General features: G+C 40.9%; 1 protein-coding gene across 1 annotated transcript in view; it reads right to left on the bottom strand.

The window, feature by feature from the left end:
• LOC145404953 (uncharacterized) overlaps positions 1-22,714 on the bottom strand; it is a 608,364-nt gene that overhangs the window by 243,728 nt on the left and 341,922 nt on the right. Inside the window, exons 13-14 of the mRNA XM_080276459.1 lie at positions 20,198-20,306; positions 8,480-8,693 (exon numbers count right to left, since the gene is read on the bottom strand). Of these exons, the coding sequence (XP_080132585.1) occupies positions 8,480-8,693; positions 20,198-20,306 (323 nt within the window). The remainder of the gene's footprint in view (positions 1-8,479; positions 8,694-20,197; positions 20,307-22,714) is intronic.

A 22,714-nucleotide genomic window follows, 5' to 3' on the forward strand; every position in this document is an offset into this window, starting at 1 on the left:
ACTATTGTGTCTTCTGTATCTATTCCACAACAAATCTCTTCTTTCTTTTGATTTTTTACATTCTGTATTGAACCATTTCTGTATTTTCTTATCTTCTTCTTTGTGCTGTGGGATGTACTTCTGGACTCCTATTTCATAAAATTCACAGAATTTTTTATCTACAGCATTTAAATCTTGTCCTCTAAGCTCATTTTCCCAATCAACTTCTAAGAAATACTTCTTTAGGTCTTGATAATTTCCCTTTTTATAGTTTAGGCTCTTTTTGTAACTGTCATTGCTGTTTACTATGTCATATGCTATCCTGAAGTTATAATTTAGTACTGCATGATCGCTTTTGCCGAGTGGAGGGTGATATATTAAACTGTCAATATCATTTTCTTGCCTAGTAAATATTAGATCTAGCATTGAAGGTACATCAAGTCCTCTTTTTCTGGTGGTTTCCCTCACATGTTGCGTTAGGAAAAACTCTTGCACGAGATCCAGGAGCTTTTGGTCCCAACAGCTTTCTTGGCTAATTATAACTAGGGTATTCCAATTTATATTTGTATTGAAATCCCCAGTTAGTATAATTCTTTCCGATTTCCCTTCCATTTTATGTAGTAATGATCTTATACTCTGAATTGTACTCTCTGCTAGGTCCTCATATTCGTCTCTTTCCCATGTGTTTGATCTGAGTGGCATGTACAAATTGGCTACAATTACTTTACCTTCAGATGTGTTGATCTCTACTGCAATCAGTTCTACTTGTGATGGTATATCTAGTTTTATTTCATTGACTTTTAGATTTTTCTTAGTTAATATTATAATTCCTCCTCCTTTTTTTAAATTTCTATCTCTTCTCCATATATTGTATTCCTCTAAGTTTAGTATGTCATTGGATATCCTTGGTGTGTGTGTGTGTGTGTGTGTGTGTGTGTGTGTGTGTGTGTGTGTGTGTGTGTGTGTGTGTGTGTGTGTGTGTGTGTGTGTGTGTGTGTGTGTGTGACAAAAGCTGGTATAAAAATCTTACTCAACCAAAACACTAAAAAAAATAAAATCCCTAAACACCTGGACGTTGTTGTTCTCAAATTCTACAGTAAGCTCATCATCATCCAGTCCTTCTCTTCCAATCAGATGCGTAGGGACCCTTGGCTAGGCTACTCAGTCCTGACACTTAAGGAAAGGGCGCCTAGTCTCTCGTCCTTGAGTGGCAGTTGGTGAACAGTAAACCCCAACCATCAATCAGATACAAACACGGGTACTACCACGTAAAAGCGCCTCAGCCCACAAGACCACCTGGCGTTATTTGGTTATATGGTTACCACCCGACGTAGTAAAGGGTTTCATGGGATACAGGGAATTTTTAAGCTCGTCAATCAGTGTAGTGTCAGGCGAAAGCAGCACTATTTCGAATGAGTGGACGGTGGTCGCCCCCGCCTACCATATTTTAATTCTCATACTTCAGAGAAAAATATCACATAGCTCGAAACACACACACACACACACACACACACACACACACACACACACACACACACACACACACACACACACACACACACACACACACACACAAGCGCTTTCGTGAACCCCGTGACCAACGCTGCGCCAGGCAAATGTCAGAGGAGGGGGGGGGGAGCAAAAAAAATCTCTGTGGTGGGCATAGGAATGGATGGGATGGGCTGAATATTTAGTGGGTCTTGGGGCTGGGACAGGAGAGTATAGGCTACACTGAGAAAGGGGGATCAGTAGGATTAGTGCTTTGAAGACAATAAAGCTTTATTTTAAAAATATCCCCCAAGAACGGCAGTGTCAAAGGAGTCAAGGAAAAGGGCGTGGGGGTCAAAGGAACGGATGGGATGAGCCGGAACTGTGGTGGGGTGGGACCAGGAACGTATGTATTGCCTGGCTGAATGGGTGCGCGCTAATGGTCTCAGTGCATTGAGGGTTTATTTTACATTTATCCCCAACAACAACAACGGCAGCAACAACAAACTAAGTCCACGTTACCCTCATATACCTGGAGTTTTGAGACGCACATAAAAATAATTGCACTCAAGCAGTCGACCTCTCTCTCTCTCTCTCTCTCTCTCTCTCTCTCTCTCTCTACCTACCTACCTACCTATCTATCTATCTATGCGTAATCCCAGAGTTGATCCGTCACCAGACAGCCCACATACTTCTATCCTTTACCACTCACCTCCCACAACAGAAAGCAACTCTCCCGCACGTATACCCCCTCTCTAGCCTTCTATCTCGCTCTTGGTCTTCCTCTCCTCGGTTTCATTTATCAGTCCATCTACAGCCCGAAGCCATAATCCCGTAAGGGGTGGTCGTTTGTCTTTGAGTTAGTTGTTTTACGGGGAGGGGCACTAACCCTCCACCAACCCACTTGCTGACACGCAGGGAACACGTAAGGGTGGGTTATATGCAAGGCTTCATACTAACTGAAAAAAAAAAAAAAAATCCCACTATCTCGATTTGAAATATAATTTTTCTTTATCCCACGCTCGTTCTTGATCTCCTCCTCCTCACTCTCCAACTAATTCGACTTGTAAGATGCAATTTTAACCCTTTCAATCAACTGATTTTTTCAGTTATAACCGCCTTCACAGTGAGAGACTGAATATTTTACTCGACGCGCGTGTGTGCGAGAGAGAAGATAACTCGAAAAGTTTTGGAAGGGTTGAGGGACAGCCAAGGAGTTGATCTGTTGTTCCTGAAACCATTAAGTCAAAGGTCTAGGTCACAGGGTTAGGTCAAACTTGCAGCTAGCAAGGTCAGTTTAGAAAGTTTTTATCTCATTCACAACAAACTTAGTGGAAAGGTTGTGGGTAAGGCAAGAAACGAGAGAATACGATTTTGAGGAGAATTATCATACGTCTAGGTACAGGGCACTGTCAGAGTTAGTTCCGTGTGTCTGTGGACGAAATAACTAAAACAATACACAACACTCAGAGAATGCAATACCCGCACCTCCACCAGCTGGTCTAAAGCCCCTGTCACACACAAAGGACTCAAGGGCCGACCGCGGCGCGACTCAAGGTCGTAACGCATTTATTCATCGATCGTCCCTTGATTCGCCAACAAAGCCTGGACTCCTTAGGGAGCTCGTGAGCCGCTGGGACGACTCGTCGGGCCTCACGACTTGCCAAAAGTCGTGTCACGGTTACGTCGCAGTTGGGAGTGTCGTAAGTCAGTCATGAAGCAGTCTTAACTCAGTTGGATGCATCGTGATGCGGTCATTGCGTGTTGTGATGCTGTCGCTGACATAAAAAACGTTATGACTGTGTGTCCCTCATCAACTGACTAGACACAGGAGAGGTCCATGGTGATGCTCTGGGTGTCGTTGGTGGTCTAGGTGTGATGCCCTGCCCCACACTGGGTGTCATTTGTGGTTCAAGTGTGATGCCCTGCCCCACGCTGGGTGTCATTGGTGGTCTAGGTGTGATGCCCTGCCCCATACTGGGTGTCATTGGTGGTTCAGGTCGGTCGTGGGAGAGTCGTGGGGGTGTCTTGGGGGGTCAGGGTGCATTGCCCAAATGCGTCACGAAGTCATCTTGCATTCACGGGTGGTTGTGTCACAGTCATGGCTGACAAAAATTTGTTAAATTTCAAATTTGAAAATTTGAAGACTCGTAGCTCCGTCGCTTCGTGGTCGCCTTGTGATCATGTCATGTTCTTAAGGACATCACGACCGGTCGTGAGGCAGTCCTGATGCGGTCGTTAGGCAGTCGTGAGCAGAGCAGACTCAGGGCCAGTTGGGAGGCATGGGAGCCAACTAGGACACGACCTTGAGTCGCACCGCAGTCGGCCCTCTAGTCGCATATGTGTGACAGGGGCTTAAGGGCCAAACGTTTAACTTTGCCCAGTGACCTTGATCTTTGCCAATTGCTCTCAAAATCGAATCCCGACATCATGCTTTAACCAGAACTTTTCCCACAAAGTTTGGTCGAAATCAGATCGAAAATATAAGTTGACCTTGCCATATGACCTCGACCTCTGATCTTTCCCTTTGATCTTGACATTTCGTTAACTGTTTTCAAAATTTTATCATTTATTTTCGCCTTACCCTGATCTCCTTATCAGACTTTGGTCTAAATCAGATAACAGTTATTTAAATTGGCCTTGTCATGTGACCTTAACTTCAGACACATTCGTTTCGTTCGTTTCTTTTATAAAGGCTCCAATATGCTTGCATGCATCAGCCATGGTCACCTAATGGCGGCTCTCCACGCTGCTCGATCTCTGGCAGCCTCCCTATTCAGTCCCTTCTCCCTGAGGTCACACTCTATGAGTTTGTTGCAGGTCTTCTTTGGTCTGCGTCTCGCACACCTTCCCTCGACGTCCATGCCTCTTACCTTCTGTACCCAGTTGTCATCTTCCATCCTCTCCAAGTGCCTGAATCACCCTGTTGTATCCCTCCTCATCACGGCACTAATACATTCAAGTACAATTCATCAATCGCAGTTCTAACTCCCTCCCCCAAGGCCTCTCATTTTAGGATACACTACACGTCTATCTAATCATAATCATTTCTGTACACCTGAGCCTATGAATTTCCCCTTCCTTCACTGCCATGGTTTCATTACTGTACAGCATTACATTCCTAACACATGCTGCATACAGGTACCCCTTAGCACGGAAGGAGATCCATCTCAGTGTCAGGAGAGGCAACAGCTCCCTGAACTTCCTCTAACCACTCCTTGCCCAAACCACAGTACATATCACTCAAACAACGAAACTCCTCCACACACTCAAGAGACTCCAGCAAGATCAAATCTTTCACGTCTCTCAGTGTCTACATGCTTTCCCGGACGTACCGTACACACGAAGCCAGCACTGTTTTGCAACCTACCTCTAATACTACTAGCTCTCTTATGCACCCAGTTATCACAAAGTGCACGATATATAGTTACTTCCCCACACCCTTGTGGCAAATTGCATATGGCTGCACTCCCTCTGCTTTGAGATTACAGCCTCCAGCCCTAGATATCATCACTTTTGTTTTATCCAAGCTTACAGTCAAACCCTTGTGCCCCATTCCATCTCTCCCTTTCCTAAATATTTTCTCCACCTCCCTTCCATTTTCTGCAATCAGCATCAAGTCATAAGCATACATCTTCCGTGGGAGTCGATATCTGAAGTCACATGAGAGACCTTCAGGCACCAAGATAAACGGCAATGGGTTTAAGACTGACCTCTGATGCACACCAACATTCACGGAAAGCTCATCCCTTAAATTTCCATTCACTCTCATCTGGGTGCGAGTGAGGTCCCTCGTACAGTCGTGGTCTAAATAATCACCTATCCTCCGGTACCTCGTGCCTCAGGCTGGCTCCTTTATGCGTGGCAAGTCACAGTAGAGTAAGAGGAGCTGAGAGGGAGCGGACAGAGAGAGCTGGTAAGGTGGGTAGGGGGACGAGTGATGGTGCATGGGTGGGGTAAGGGAGGTGAGGGAGGGTAGGTAGGGGAGAGAGAATGAAATGCAAAGTGGTGGCCATATTATTTGTCTATTTTCTTTCATTCAGGGCATGATTTAAAGGGGTTAATATTCGGAAGATAACGTTGCATTACACTTTGTATAGTGACGTCAGACAACAAGCTCAAAGGCTGGCTCGTGAGAGAAAGATGCTGCCATGAAAGATCAAACATCAGTGACGAGCCTGATATTTGGGTTTATCCGCGTATTTTGACTACTCATGCAGAATGGAATCTAGATGGGTCTGACTTCCTGGATGTTTGTGTAAGAATCCTTCCATATAATTAATTTGTGAACTAAATATCATTTGCAGTCTTTGACATGGCTTTGTCCAAAGCAAATATGATCATCCTCTCGCTAAATAACTCACTCAATACAGTCACCATCATTTCATCTATTTAATGGATTCCCTATTTGAAAAGGCTATTTTAAAAAGTTGTACACAAAAGGTAAATAAATCTGATGCCTGTGCATATGGGTGGATATAATAACGATATCTTTCATAATTTGTTTCTTGGACTCCATGCCGGTATGGGTGTGAATGGCCGTCCACATCCCCAACACCCTCTCATCACCTCGGAATGATATTTTCCTCTGACAAACAAGAGCTAGTTACAAACTGGTGGACAAGGCAATAGTGTGTTGTGCTGGAAACTTCTGGCTCTGCACTAATGTTTGATCTATCACGTCAGGATATTTCTGTCACGAGCCAGCCCTTGATATCACCACCTATCTAAAGCTTGTTATCTGACGCCGCTATACAAGGTGTAATGCAGCATTATCTACCAGATATTAATTCCTTTATATCATGCTTCGAATGAATGAAAATAGACAATGTGACCACCAATACACATTTCATTCTAACTAACCTACCTTCCCTCCTTCCTCTCCCTCACCCCACTCCAACACCATCACTCTTCCCCCCACCCACCTTCCCTTCTCTCTCTCTGGCTCTCCCTCTCAGCCCCTCTTTCTCCTCTGTGGCTTGCCAAGAATAAAGGAACCAGCCTGAGGCACGGAGTACCGGAGGATAGGTGATTATTTATGACCACGACTGTACATGGCCATAACCACTCTAACCTGCCACTCCTTGATCCCAAGCTTTCTAATTGCCCACTTCACCACCTCCTTAAGGAATTCTGTCAAAGGCTTTCTACAGATCAGCAAAACAAAGTACAAATCCCTCTTCTTTCCTATATATATTTCCTGATGCTGTTGGACAATGAATATTGGATCAGTGGTTCCTCTGTCTGGCATAAACCCAAACTGCATCTCGTCAATGCTCACATTTTGTTCTAAAAAAAATATAGGTCAGTCCACTGGTAGACCCTAAACCGTTCCACCAATTTTGGTCCAAATCAGGTCAATAGTGTTTTAGTTATTTTGTTCGAGACACAGACACAGGGGTCGAATTTGATGCTTAACCGATTGTTCTCAAAACTGGCTCACTTCGTTGTTGCCTTAACATGAACCACTTCCACAAGTTTAATCTAATACGGACAAAAACAGCTTATGTTGGTTTCACTACAGCAAACTTTGATTCAGCCTTGTGACCATGACCTCTGATTGTTTATTCTCAAAACTGACATATTTCGTTCTTGCCCTCGAACCATTACTCCAGGCTCGACCAAAATCGGACAGTAACTGGTTAAGCTGGTTCTGCTAGATTAAACTTTGAACTAGCCCTGTGACCTTGACCCCACACCTATTGCACAATAAACAACAGAGTTCCTCCATTGTCAAACCTCAAATTTGTCACCAAGTTTTACTGAAATCAGATGAAAAAATATTTATAGTTATTTTGTTCACACACACACACACACACACACACACACACACACACACACACACACACACACACACACACACACAGTAAAATATAATATCTGGTTTTGCGCAAGTAAATAATTTCTGCTCTGATTTGGGCCAAGCTTGGTAGAATAGATTAGGATCAGCTGGCAAGGGCCTGTTGTTTTTTTTAGAACATGAGGTCAAGGAAAAGGTCATATGGCAAGGTCAACTTAAAGCTTTTATCCAGTACAGACCAAACTTTGTGGAAGCGATCGGGGTATGGTGAGGATAAAGGGATTCGATTTTGAGAACAATTAGTCAGATGTAGAGGTCACAGGGAGGGTCAAATGCCAAAGTCATATGGGTAAGGTGTATTAAGTTAGGCTTTATGTCACCCGTTAAATTCCTCTAATTTCTCTCAGGATTAAGTCAGGTAATATTTTTACACTCGTGCGGGTAGCACGGGTGTCTTGTTTATCGCTCGACGTGTGTGTGTGTGTGTGTGTGTGTGTGTGTGTGTGTGTGTGTGTGTGTGTAAGAACAGTTAACTAGAACAGCTATGATCCGTTTTGGAGCAGACGTATTGAAAAGGGTGAGGGTCAGCCAAGATGAAAGTGATTTGTTTTGAGAACAGTAGGTCAAAGGTCAAGGTCAATGTCAATTCAAACAGGTCTGATCCGATTATAAAGCAGACTCAGTGGAAGTTTTGAGAGTCAGGCAGGAATGAATTTAATCGGTTTGAAGAACATTCGGTGAAAGGTCAGGGTCAGGGCAAGGTCAAATGTTCCCGCCTCCATTAGTAAGTTTTTAATCTGAATTAGACTTTGTGGAAAAAGATGAGCATTTAAGGATGAAATGATTGGAGCTTAAGAGGAATATGTCAAGTCAAGGTCACATGGCAAGGTCAACTCCAACCATTTTGATCTACTCTGGATCTAACTTGGTGGAAGGTGTGAGGGTCAATCAAGGATGAAGTAATTTAATTTTAAGAACAATCTGTCCAAGGACAATGTCAAAATGCAAGGTCAAAATTTTTCCTCCTTCAAGTCCTGCCCTCTTGTGGGAATTGTGCTTGACAGGGGGTGGAGGTGAGAGGATGAAAATTGTTAAGACACACTAAAAGCAAAAAGAAAACCCAATTAAGAGCAATCTAAGATGTAATGAAAGAATTCTTGCAATAAAAACAGGTGGCATACATACACCGAGCATCCAACCCTTATTTCTCACCTTGAAATCTGCAGTTACGGTGAAATTGACAGCAGTGGTTAGAGTCCTGTTTCCGTGAGGCCCGTAGAGGAAGAGGAGAGGGATGGTGCGGTGCAGGCCCCCCTCTCCCCCCTCCCCGACCCCCTCCACAGCCCACACTGAGAGTAGGAAGGCGTCGGGACCGTCCAATAGGTAGGAGAGACGTAAGCAGGTGGCCTCTCCCTCGCCACTGCTGCTGGTGTTTTGGTCGCCATCTTCGTCTGGGGATAACGGGGGAAAATAATTTAAAATATGTTGAGTGGCAAACATTTTGGCGGCCATTTTGGTTTAGGGGTAACCAGGTAAAGCATTTCACGCTTCTCTCTTTTTCTCACTCACTGTTTTGGCCGCCATTTGAGCTTCACTCTAGACTAGGGGCAGCGGTGTAAAATATTGCAGGCTACGAACTCTTTAGCACTGTTTATTGTTCGCCATTTTTGTCCAGGGGTAATGGGTAAACTATTTCTGATTTCTCTTTCTCTTTAGTAACTGACGTTTTGTGTCGCCATCATAGCCTACGGGTGACAGGGTAAATAAAGTCTTCCGCCTTCACACTTTCACGTATTTGAGCATGTAAGCTTGATGATGCTGATGTTTTAGCTTTCCAATGATAGCCCTAACACTGGCCTACCGTAGCTTTAATAATTTCCGAGACAACCCATTATTTTTTTTTTATAATTTTTGCGTTTTTTTTCCTTCTCAGCAATATCGTGGAGAATTGGAGAAAAGCCACTTAGCTAATGTCCAATATCTTCTCATAAGCTTTCCAGCAATGTTCTCTGGTCCACTGTAGCTTTGATAATTTCAGAGATAACCTAGTTTTTGGGCTTAACTTGGCGTTTTTTGCCTATTTTCGGCAAAATAGTGACGATTTTGAAGCATGGATGAAGGGTGGGGGGTGTTCACCCTCAATTTACGGCAACCAAGTGATTATTTATAAGAAAAAAAATACTGACACGTGAATATAGTGTATACAGTCTGAATATTAACTGTGATAGGGAATATATACCATACATATCGCTTGCCTGTATTACTGTACTCTTAAGATTAAAATAAGTATAATAAAAGTGCATTTTGATCTGAATCTTTAAACTGAGTAAGTGGTAATTCCGCTAGGAATCCTCCCCCCCCCCTTTCTTTTTTAAAGAAATGGATCCGATCATGAATTCTGTTAAAAAACATGTGCTACTTTTCCATAGGATTTTCAACAATACAGTATGTATAGGTCTAGTGAAGGTTTAATAGTTTCTGAGATATCTGAATGTTCTGGTGTTAAAGACTAGTGTTAAATTTGAGAAAAGTCACATAAGCAGCATCGACTACTTTTCCATAAGGTTTAAAACGATGTGTAGCTAAAATAATTTTGTAGATAACCCTAGTTTTGTGTTCGGCGTGACGCATTTTAACTTAGAAGATATTATGGTTGCAGATTTTTAGAAGTCACTTAATAACACAAATTGCTTTTCCATAAGCTTTTCAACGATGTGCTTAGTTCCGTTGTAGTCTTAATCTTTTCAGTGCCGCGTCTGTTGATATATAATATTCTCCCCACGGCAAGATGTCATTTTTTTTCTTTTTTTCTTTTTTCTTTTTGTGTCTTTCTCTTTTCACATTCATGGCATAAAGATGTTGCATGTAGTAAGACACACCTGCCATTGGTGACCAAATAGCTGATAAGTAGAGGAGTTTTCTTTGTGTGTGTGTTTTTTTTGGGGGGAGCTCTTTTGGGGCTTCTAGTATTTATGAAATTGTTCACATATGCTGAACGGTATGTAGAATAGGAGACTAATTAAAAATGAACACAAGATGGTATCAGCACAACACGTGTGAAACGTGTCCGAGCACGCAAGATTGTATTTTTGGCCCCTTTCTGCTACATCTGGCTCTTTTGGGCGAAAAAATGAGTGTTTCCAAAGAATGGCGGTGTTCATGGCAGATTAAAAATTACGACATATGATTGGACTAATCTATCTATCTATCTATATATATATATATATATATATATATATATATATCATCAGCCTTTTGAGTGTCCACTGCAGGACCGGCCTATCCCAACCGGAGTGGGGACGATACAGCCAATGTATCTCTACCAAGTGGCTTAGGCTGTCTGGTAGAGATTGTATGTAGGGTGAGAAGTGCTTGTAAGTGTAACTGTTGTGCTGGAGTGGCTTTGGATGTGTGTGTAGTCTGTGAACCAAGTGTAATCGACCCGCGCAAGCCGACTGGGTGCAAGCATACTCTACAGTATGCGTCACTGGTTCACCCACAGCACCCCTTGTGTCCGCCAATGCAGTACGTGGCCTGAAGAAAGCTCCCAAAGTTTATTACCCCGGCGGGGCGCGAACCTTCGTTCTTCAGTGTACGAAAACGCACACTTTACCACTGTACCACAGAGGCTCCATATATATATATATATATATATATATATATATATATATATATATATATATATATATATATATATATATATATATATATATATATATATATATATATATATATAAAGCGCTTACATCCTGTTCAGCGGAATTTTTCTTTGGGGGGGGGGGCGTTGTTCGGCAGCACTTGACTTTTTTCTTGAGGGGGGAATCTGGTATTACTGGAATACATTTTTCACGACTATTTCAACATGTTATGACATGACATTATTAGTTCAACGGCTGAGAAGAAAATGAAATTTTGATGTTCCCTAGGAATATCACACACACACACACACACACACACACACACACACACACACACACACACACACACACACACACACACACACACACACACACCGAACTTTGGCTGAAGTATGATGTTCTCATTGCTTTGTTCTCGAACAATAGCGGTGATCACATTTTGGCGATGGTTTTCTGTACAATGACTATATAAGTTCTTATTTCCAAATTTTACCGAAGCTAAGCTAATATTGAACCATTATAACACCAAAAATATTCGTTTTTATACCAAACTGTTGAAAAAGAAATGCAGTAACATTCTGAAAAAAATAATCGAGATATCTATTCTGTGAAATGTACACTCGAAAAGAAACACATCAGTGCATAATAAATCGTGAAAAATGTGATGCTATTATCCTCATTAGTGCTGGACTGACATATTTGAGTGTCTGGGTGCATGCCAGGGGACCCATATGACCTGCCAAATAGGAGAAATTTCGTTGGGGAGCATCATGCAGCTGATGACACCGACGAGGTCAGCGGCATCGGCAGTCTGAGCCCTGAGAAGATTATGGCATTAATCGATGGCTTCGACAAAGAAGGGGTTACTACAAAATAACAAGCTTTTAGTTGTATGCTTCACTACTCTGCTACATGACTGAGATTGACGGAGTTCTCGCTTGCTTCTTTGGCTCGAAGAAATATATCAAGTTACACAAAAAAACGAAAACATGAGTCTCATTCGACTGTCACTTGTTTCTGGCAAGGTTTAACACTTACATAATGCACCGTAACATTTTTGTCTTGGATACGCCAATAAGGCCACTTCACATCAAGGAATGCTGTAGTACCATGTAAGGCAGCTTCTACAATTGGCTTGGTTAGGAGATATAGGGTGACCTGGGTGTGGCGGGAACACGTTAGAGAAGACGACAGGAGTTCCGGCGTTTGCAATTTATTTTGTCTATATTACTTCCTTATGTGACTTATAATTTTACCTGTGTTGCCTATACTTTTTGTTTATGTGTTCTGTAGTGTGTGTGTGTGTGTGTGTGTGTGTGTGTGTGGAGAGAGAGAGAGAGAGAGAGAGAGAGAGAGAGAGAGAGATTCTCAAAAGCTACCTATGCACACATTTAGATACATAAAAGGACATTTACATAAAAATATTCATACACCAATATTGATAAGCATACTGTGCCCTGTACTGTACCTTGGAACACACACACACACACACACACACACACACACACACACACACACACACACACACACACACACAAAAGACAGACGGAAAAACACTCTGCATCTGTCTGTGTCAGTGTTTATAAGATCAACTGCAGGATCGGACCTTAACCTTGGAGTGGGAGTGATAACAAGACTTAACCCTTTTTTTTGCCAGCCAAGTACCAACCAGGCAGGGATGTAAGTAGTAGGACCGGTGCATGTGAAGGTGAAGGTACCGTAGAGGCTGTTTGAGTGTGAAAACATCTTTGTCATCAGAATAACCCGCAAGAATGCCAACGTAACGAAGAATGTGAAAAGATGTACTAACAGAATTCACTATTAATCTTCTCAGTAGCTTGAGTGTCGAATCCCAGATCGGGAAGCGAGCCCAGTAACCACAAACACATCTCTGATCCGATTAACACACACACACACACACATACACACACACACACACACACACCACAGAGGCACCAGAAGGGCAGCACGTCCGTCACCTAACTGTGCGCTGGCCACCATTAGCCACACCTAAATCGTATCTGTATATGAGTCAAGCTCTGTACTAGGTTAAATTAAGTGATGTTCAAATATAGCAGAGCAAGTGTTTGCAAAAGTGTTGTACAAATAACAGAAGACATCCAATTAGTGCAAGAATCCGCTAATAAAACGCATCATCAGCTGGGTGTCGTCTGTCACCAGGCGGGTAACAGGGAGATGCAAACTTGTAAGTAGCAGTTATCTTTCTAAGTGAGAATTACCACAAGATGAGCACCAGCTTTAGTAAAGTGAATATGGAAGGAGTTAAGAAAAGGAAAAAGGTAAAAAACAGGATGATGATTTCTGCCCAGAACTGGCTGAAATGGAAACATAATAAATTACTAGAGAAAGTAAATAAACTGGAGAAAACTTTTCAAAGTGAAAAAGATGAAATAAGAAGGAATTACGCACGCAGATGGAAGAAAATGAAAAATTAGTAAAGGAATTAAACAAAAAAGACACAACAATAGATGAGCTGTCAGTTGAGGTATGTTCACATAGAGGGAAGATTAGTGAAATGGCAAGTACAGTTGTCAACCATGAGAGTATTATGGAGGAGCTCAGAAATGATACAGAGACAACGATAGACCAAAGCAGTGATACTGAAGAGAAGATTATCCAGGTGAAGAAAGTGATGAGAAGTTGCAAAGATGAAGTAGACACTAAGTATGTTGAAATGGTGAAAATAAGGAAAGAGAAACAAAAGTCAAAGAAAAAAAAATTAGAAAGGTAGTGAAAGAAATCATTAAACACAACCTAAAACTGGTCAAAGATTCAGCAGATATCAACAAATCTATAGTAATCACTGGCATAGATGAACAAGAAATAAGAAACAAAATCTCGAGAGACAGAAAGGAGATGGTAAATATAGTGAACATATTGAAGAAAGTATCAGAGGAAATCTGTGGTAAAGGCATAGAGGAACAAAAAAGGCTCGGGAAGTATAAGAGAAAAAAGTCAAGATCCCTGAAAGTAACCTTCCAGAGTGTGAACACTGTGGAGGAAATACTTAAAAATGGAAACAAACTCATGGAAAAAGAGGAATTTAAAAAAGTATGGGAAAAAAGTGCGTAACTAAAGAGGAATTGGGAATACTAAAGGAGAAGAGGGAGGAAGCAAAAACAATGAACGAGGAAAGATCAGAGGAAGAGTAAATTTTCTTGCAAAGTAATTGGATTGCAGGTACGAAAGAGGTTTATAATTAACAGGGAATAAAAAGAAGGAAGGTAGTAGACTCAAGGTGTGGCAAGTATGTAAACAAGATGATTGAACTGATGTACTCAAATGCAGAGGGAGGGGTGTATAAATTATTAGAGATTAAAGACTATACCAAAGAAAAGGAACCACATATTATTTGCCTAAGTGAAACAAAATTAACCCCAAAGATAGCAAACGATACCCTAAACATAGAGGAATACAATATATGGAGAAAAGACAGAAATTTAAGAAAAGGAGGAGGAATTATAATCTTAACAAAGAAAAATCTACAAGTCAAAGAATAAGAACTAGATATACCCTCACAAGTAGAACTGATTGCAGTAGAGATTAACACATCTGAAGGGAAAGTAACTGTGGCAAATTTATACATGCCACCCAAAACAAACACTTGGGAAAGAGGCAAATATGAAGACCTGGCAGAAAGTACAATTCAGAGTTTAAGAACATTACTACATAGAATGGAAGAGGAATCTAAAAGAATTATATTAACTGGAGATTTCAGCATAGATAATTGGAATACTCTAGAGTCTAGACGTAAGAAGCCATGAAAGTTGTTAGGATCAAAACCTCCGGGATCTTGTGCAGCAGTTTTTCCTAACACAACATGTAAAGGAAAACACCAGAAAAAGAGGACTTGATGATCCATAAGTACTAGATCTTACATTTACTAGGCAAGAAAATGATACTGACAATATAATGTATCACCCTCCATTCGGCAATAGCGACCATGCAGTATTAAACTGCAACTTCTGGATTGCATATGACATAGTTAACAGTAATGAGAGTTACAAAAAGAGTCTAAACAACAGAAAGGGCAATTACCATGACCTGAAGAAGTGCTTCTTAGAAACAGATTGGGAAAATGAGCTTAGAGGACAAGATTTAAATGATTTATATAAAAAAATTCTGAGATTTTTAAGAAACAGAGTCCAAAATTACATCCCTTAGCACAAAGAAACATAAATGAAAATAAATAAATGTTTTAATACAGAATGTAAAAAATCAGAAGAAAAAGAGGTTTGCTGTGGAATAGATACAGAAAACAGAAGAGTGAGAGGGCATATAACAACTATAAACAGGCAAGAAATGATTAAGCAAGGATTAGGAGGGAAGACCAAAGACAGTTTGAGGAAGACTATAAAGAAAAGTACTGATCAACCTAAGTTATTCTACAGCTACATCCGAAGCAAAACCAATGTTAAAGATGAAATACAGGTCATTACGGACGAGGGGATCATCTGTATACAAGAGAAAGATATTTGTGAAACACTAAATAAAAATTTCCGATCAGTTTTTACAGAAGAAAATAATTTTGAAAGAGATGGAACAGGCATGCCCACACGTATTACCAGATATACAAATATCGGAAAAAGAAGAACAGAGAGTTTTAACCAAATCAGACAAAGGAAAAGCTTATGGTCCTGATGAAATTTCAGGTTGGGTGCTACATGAATGTGCAGAGGAGTTAGGCATAGCATTATATTTATTATGCAAGGAATCCTTAGGTTAAAGTAAACTACCTGATATTTGGATGAATGCAAAATTTTTTCCCTTATTCAAGATAGGAAACAGAATCCACTCAACTACCGACCAGTATCACTGACCAGTGTTATAAGTAAGACATTAGAAAAGCTGATAAGAAATGTTTGGGTAAACCATCTAGAAGAAAACAGTATGATAACAGAAAGGCAGTTCGGTTTTAGAAAGGGAAAATCATGTGTTACTACTCAATTAAGCTACTATGATTGAGTTACAGAAACACTACAGAAAAGAGGATGGGTGGACAGTATCTATTTATTTTTCAAGATAACACTTGACAGAGTACCGCAACAAAGACTCATGGAAACTGTACCATCAAGGAGGAGTCCAAGGCAACTTGTACTGTTGGATGCAAGAGCTTCTCAGAAAAAGGGAAATGAGAACAGTATTAAGGGGAAATTATTCAACATGGAGGGAAGTGACTGGTGGAGTGCGACAGGGCTCAGTGCTGGCACCAATTTATGTTTTTAGTATATATAAATGACAGGTGTATGGTAAAGTGTTAATTATGAGAGTTAGAGAAGGTACAGAGGGAGTGATTGGTGATGAGCAGTGTGGCTTTAGGAGAGGGAGGGGATGCGTTGATCAGGTGTTTGCTGTGAGACAAGTGTGTGAAAAGTATTTATCGAAAGGCAAGGATGTGTTTTGGGCATTTATGGATTTAGAGAAAGCGTATGATAGAATTGATAGGGAGGCTTTGTGGACTGTTTTAAGATTGTATGGACTTGATGGTAGGTTACTAAAAGGTGTGAAAAGTTTTTATGTAAATAGTAGAGCGTGTGTAAGAGTGGGAAATGCTGTGAGTGATTGGTGTCCCGTGAGAGTGGGGCTGCGACAGGGATGTGTGATGTCGCCTTGGTTGTTTAATATTTACATGGATGGTGTTGTAAGGGAGGTGAATGCAAGAGTTTTAGGCGGAGGTCTGAGTCTGGTGAATGTTGATGGTGGAGAGTGGAATCTGAAGCAGCTGCTGTTTGCAGATGATACTGCACTGGTGACTGATTCAGAGGAGAGATTGAGACAGTTGGCAGAGGAGTTTGGAAGGGTGTGTGAAAGGAGGAAATTGAAAGTAAATGAGAATAAGAGTAAAGTGATGAAGTGTACGAGGTTGGTAGATGGTAGAGGGATAAATATAGTTTTGAATGGTGAGTTGCTTGAGGAGGTAGATTGTTTTAAATATCTAGGGTCACATGTTGCTGTGGATGGAAGAATAGATGCAGAAGTGAAGTTTAGAATAAATGAAGTAGGAAAGGTGCTGGGAGGAATGAAAAAAGTGTTTAAATGTCATTCGCTTAGAATGGATGTAAAGAGAAGGCTGTATGAGGGTGTTGTGGTACCGACTGCGTTATATGGGGCTGAAACATGGAATATGGGTGTAGCAGAGAGGAAAAGTTTGAATGTAATGGAGATGAGGTGTCTGAGGAATATGTGTGGAGTGACGCGTATGGATCGGGTGCGAAATGATGAAGTGCAAAGGAGAACTGGAGTTGTTCGGGAGATAGCTGGTAGAGTTGAGCAGAGGGTGTTGCGATGGTTTGGGCATATGGAGAGAATGGATAATGAGCGATTGGTGAAAAAGATAACTAGATCTGATGTGAGAGGTGTAAGGCTGAGAGGAAGACCACGAATAGGATGGATGGACAGTGTGAAGAGAGCGTTGGATGCGAGAGGGATGTCTGTTGAGCAAGGAAGAGTGGCTGTGCGTGACAGAAATAAATGGAGAGAAATTGTGAATGAATAAGTGATGACGCAGCCCTGAGGGGATATTCTCCCGCATTTGGTCTGATCAGCTAGTCAGGTCAGGTGCGGGTAAGGGGATGGGTCTATTATGATGTGGCAGGGGTAAACCAGTTCTGCTGTCGGGCCCTGCTGCGGATGTCACTGATTGCATTGCGCAGTTGACCCTTGTGCGGTGTGGTGCGGTGAGGATCTGTCCGTTCTCCCCTTTGGGGCTAAGATGCGAATGAATGTGTTTGAATGGATGAGTAAATGGGGAGTGTGTCGTCCTGTCTCGGCTACCTCCCAATCCTTGGGGGAAACAGCCTAGGTATATAGATAGATAGATAGATAAATGACAGACAGTGACAATGGAAATGGAAGCTATCTAAATATTGTTGCTGATGATGCAAAGACAGAAAAGAATATTACTAACACAGATTCTTGCAGAGAGCTACAAGAAGAAATAAATAAACTTCATGAATGGAGCAAAAAATGGCAAATGGATATTAATATGGACAAGTGTCATGTAAATAAGTTTGGTAAAAGTAAAAAAAAAGACCAGACTGGGATTATAAGTTAGGAAGTTCAACCCTAGACATATCAGAAAGGGAGAAGGACCCAGGAATGATTATCAATAACAGACTATCTCCGGCTGACCACATCAGTGAGAAGGTGTGTAACATGTATACACTGCTTGCTAATATGAGAATAGCATTCACATATATAAATGAAGACATGCTGAGAAAGATAATAACATCAATCATCAGACCAACCTTGGAGTATGCATCAGTCGTCTGGAATCCTTATCTCAAAAAAACAGATAAGATCGAAAAAGTACAAAGGGCAGCTACAAGATAGGTACCAAGCTTAAGGAATCTAAGTTAGGAAGAAAGACTAGATAAAATTGAATCTACCAACGCTACACGAGAGAAGGAAAAGAGATGTGATTATGTTTAATGCATCTCAGGGAACGAGAAAATAGACATATTACATAAGCTATGGGGAAGCATCAGCAAGAGGACACTGCAAAAAACTACATAAAAAGATAGACGATAAAGACGTAGGGAACTTTAGTTTCCCAAATAGGGCAATTGATCAGTGGAATGCACTACTGAATGAAATAGTGCGTGCCAAAACTATTAATAAATTTAAGGATATGTATGATAAAAATGGTTTAAGACAAGGGACAGTACGAGCTTGACTCATTCATGTAAAGATACAGTTAGGCAGACCAATTAGGTAAGAACACACACACACACACACACACACACACACACACACACACACAGGCAATCAAATGCGAATATGTTGGTATGTAGTGTATGTGTGAAATGTCTGTGTAACATTACTTCTTTATTCATCATATTTACACCGCCTACCTTCTTTACCACCTTCGCTACGATGACGTGTTAGTTTATTCTTGCGGTCAATAAATGATATGATTGAACTTCGTAATGACCTCTAGTACTGAAAGGGTTGATGGAGGCTGTGGCTAACCCCTCCATTTCAAAAAGCTTAATTAACACAAAATTTATGTTGACAGGAAAAAAACTAAAAAAAAAAAAAAAAAAAAAGCCTCACGGTACTCGTTAAAAATGCAAATATCCATAGCTCTCAAATACCAATGAATTTTTTTTTTTTTTTTCCTCTCACTCGCTCACTAATTTCAATCTGACCCTCTCTCACTTGCTCATTTCTCCACATCATTAATTTTAGACCCACGTATTTTTTCCTAATAATTATGGCAATGAATCAAAAGAGGTCGTAATTCTGGCGTGATTTTTCTGTGACTGGGTTTGATGTGATTTTAAATGTGGTGGGTTTTGGGCTTCTGTATTGAGGTTCATGTGGGTAAGGTTACTGCCCCGTCTCTCTCTCTCTCTCTCTCTCTCTCTCTCTCTCTCTCTCTCTCTCTCACTGAGGTGTGGTGTGTGTGTGTGGGTGTGTTTAAGCGCAAGTGTTACTTATGTATTGTATATATGAGCGTGCATGTGTTTGCATGACTAATATAGTGTGTATTCTGTATTCAAGTGTGCTTCTTCGTATTAATTTTATGTGTATATCTGTGCATCTGCTTTTTTTTTTTTTTTTTTCCAATTCATATACTTGTGTGTGAATTATGTGTGCATGATTCTGTGTTCATATATGCGCGTACGTGTGTGTGTGCAAACTTGTGCGAATATATATATATATATATATATATATATATATATATATATATATATATATATATATATATATATATATATATATATATATATATATATGTGTGTGTGTGTGTGTGTGTGTGTGTGTGTGTGTGTGTGTGTGTGTGTGTGTGTGTGTGTCAGGGAGGGGGGACGGTGTGATACCAACTTACAACAAACCAGATATGCCACACAATTCCTTTGTACTTCTTTCTACTCGTTTATAACCCCTTGTACTAATCTGAACTCCTGTGTTCTCTTTGAAACTTCTCTGGTAAGTTCTGAACTTATCTGAACTCAGGAAATCTTCCGAAATCATATGAACTCATTTTAAGTACTTTATATGTGATTCCGTTCGTACATTTTAAAGGCTCCTTTCAACTCCTTTTGAATTCTTGAAATCCTCTCCAGTCATGAACTCGGTCTGATATCTACTGAACTCCTTGGAAGTCACCTCACACAGTATCATTTGAACTCTTCTTTTTTCCTTGGGTTGAACTACTATAGGTTTTTGAACTCATCTGAAGCAATATGAATTTTTCTTAACTCCTTTAAATCCCTGAATAATCTTTTGAACTCCTCCTTGACGTCCAGTGAACACCGTTTTGGACTCACCTGGCTCCGGTGTGACCCACGGTGAGGTGAGCAGGGCACGGTATCCCCTAGGTAACTGCGGGGCCCCTCCTTCCCCCTCCACCACCTCCATCACACCCTCGCTGCCTGAAGGAGAGAGACAAGAGTTACGTAGATACACAGACTTAACGAGTTACATAGATACACAGACTTGGCGAGAGTTACACAGATACACAGACTTATGAGAGTTGCGTAGATACACTGATTTAACGAGAGTTGCATAGATATACGGACATAAAGTGTTCAATGAGGTGGTTCGGCATTTAATTCTTGCTCTGAGAGAGAGAGAGAGAGAGAGAGAGAGAGAGAGAGAGAGAGAGAGAGAGAGAGAGAGAGAGAGAAAGAGAGAGAGTTACATATAAACACAAACCACACAGACTTTACGATTCCAGCGAGGTGGTCTGGCATTAATATTAATGGTAATACTCTGTAGTGTTCATGGAAGTAAACGTAAGAGGATAGGAAAGAGAGAGAGAGAGAGAGAGAGAGAGAGAGAGAGAGAGAGAGAGAGAGAGAGAGAGAGAGTTGCCTTAGAAAATAAATAATTAGAAGAAAATTACATTCAATATTCATAGTAGCAGCTTCCCATTAAGGTAATACGTGACAACATTGCTAAAGACAGAGTTCGGCTACAACTGCGAGAGTAATGATAAGAGCAATGAAAAGAACCATAACAATAGTCATAATCAAATAACATAATATTCGTAATAACAATACTAATAACTTGTTATAATATTATCTATTATGACTCCTGGTTATTTAGTGGGTTAAGTCGCTCCAACTACATGCTTTCCCATAGGTTAGAGAGGGACAATTATTGTGCTGGAAGCGAAATTAAAATACGCTTGAAACGTAATGGTGAATATGGTCGTCTGCATGTCGGAAACACCTCTATTACGAACTAACTCATGACACTGTTTGGTGACAAGCTGGTAATAAAGGTGTGGACATTTCCTGCACCGAGGATGTACAGTATGTAGGCAACCAGATCAATGACATACTACTGATCGTTTGCGTGTCTTCGTTCTTCCTTCTCAATAGTGGTCGTACTCAGTACTTGTTATGACGTTCAGCTCTTTGTCCACACAGCACTACTGTCGCTGACATGGTGGACAGTATGTCTGTGTGAACACTGTTGAAACAACACCATCAGACAATGCTAAGATCATGCTTGTAACATGTTCGGAAATATGAATCCAGCACTTTTGTTACAAAGCTGTGGGAATCTTGGAGAGCACATTCATCTGTTCCTCTTTAAGTCCAAGAGACTTGGGAGTTTATCGCCACCGGCATCAAATGACGTTAAGTTGATAAATGGCCGCAGGCATCGTTTGAGCGCAGCCTATGAAAAACGGAGAAAATTTTTGGGAAGTGAACGAAAGTTCTGAACGTCTTCAGACTGACCTACACTACACCCTCATACATCCCATCAAGCAGTTCAGAGCCTGCTGGTATGATGAGTGGATTTTCGATTTTTTTGCTTGTGGCTATGCCTACACAAGCACATCTACATCCATTATCTTGACCCAGACAGAAAATATCTTTGTCATCCCTCGCAAAACACACACAACCACCCTGTTTATGATTATGAATAAACACAGACATAAACAAAAACAAAAAAACATGATAATAAGAGAAAATACATTTTTGTCTTGGTATCTTGACCTGTTTGCTCATGTTTGTTGTACTGGTTTGGATCATTCAATGCAGTGCGACTTGTAGAAAACTGTGAAAACTTTTGGGAAGTGAACAAACATCTGGGACATGAGACTGACCTTCATTTCACGCTTTCACACCTCATTTGTCAGACGTCAGTTCACCACCTGCTGCCGTGATGATGAATGTACGATTTTTTTGGCTCTTGGCCATTCCTAAACACACATAGTTATACCCATTATCTCGACCCAGTCAGAAAATATCATCTTTCTCCTCCCCTGCGAAACACAACCACCCTGCTTACCATTATAAGTAACCACAGGCATATAAATGACATGAAAATAAAATTTTTTATTTGGTATCTTTACCTGTTTGCTCAGGTTTGTTGTACTGTTTTGAATCAGTTTTCATATTCTTTGAATTTTACAAGCATAACAGGAAGGTTTTCCCTGTTCACGTGATGCTTTCGTGGATGGAAAGGCCTCTCTTCCCTTCCTGCTAATCAGCTCGTTCGAGGTGGGAATGGCAGGTCGTCTCACATTTCAACCCTCACTGTCCAGCGTGTACACTCAAGGGATGACGTTTATCTCATTTAGGTCTGAAAACAGAAACTCTCGCCTCCATTTTCCAACAAACTCCACCACCCAGACTACAAAAATAAATCGATACTACCATAAAGACAATAAACACAAAAAAATGCAAAATAAATTCATATTATTTTACATTCAAACCACGCCTATTATGTACATTTCACACCTTTTCAGCACCACTGACAATGTTTTTTGGGTTAAAAAAAAAAAAAGTGCGATGTTGCGTCACTGCAATACCTACGGGTGACT

This window comes from Coenobita brevimanus, chromosome 65 (assembly GCF_032717465.1).
Source record: "Coenobita brevimanus isolate Jiangsu-jjx chromosome 65, ASM3271746v2, whole genome shotgun sequence".
Lineage (NCBI taxonomy): Eukaryota > Metazoa > Arthropoda > Malacostraca > Decapoda > Coenobitidae > Coenobita > Coenobita brevimanus.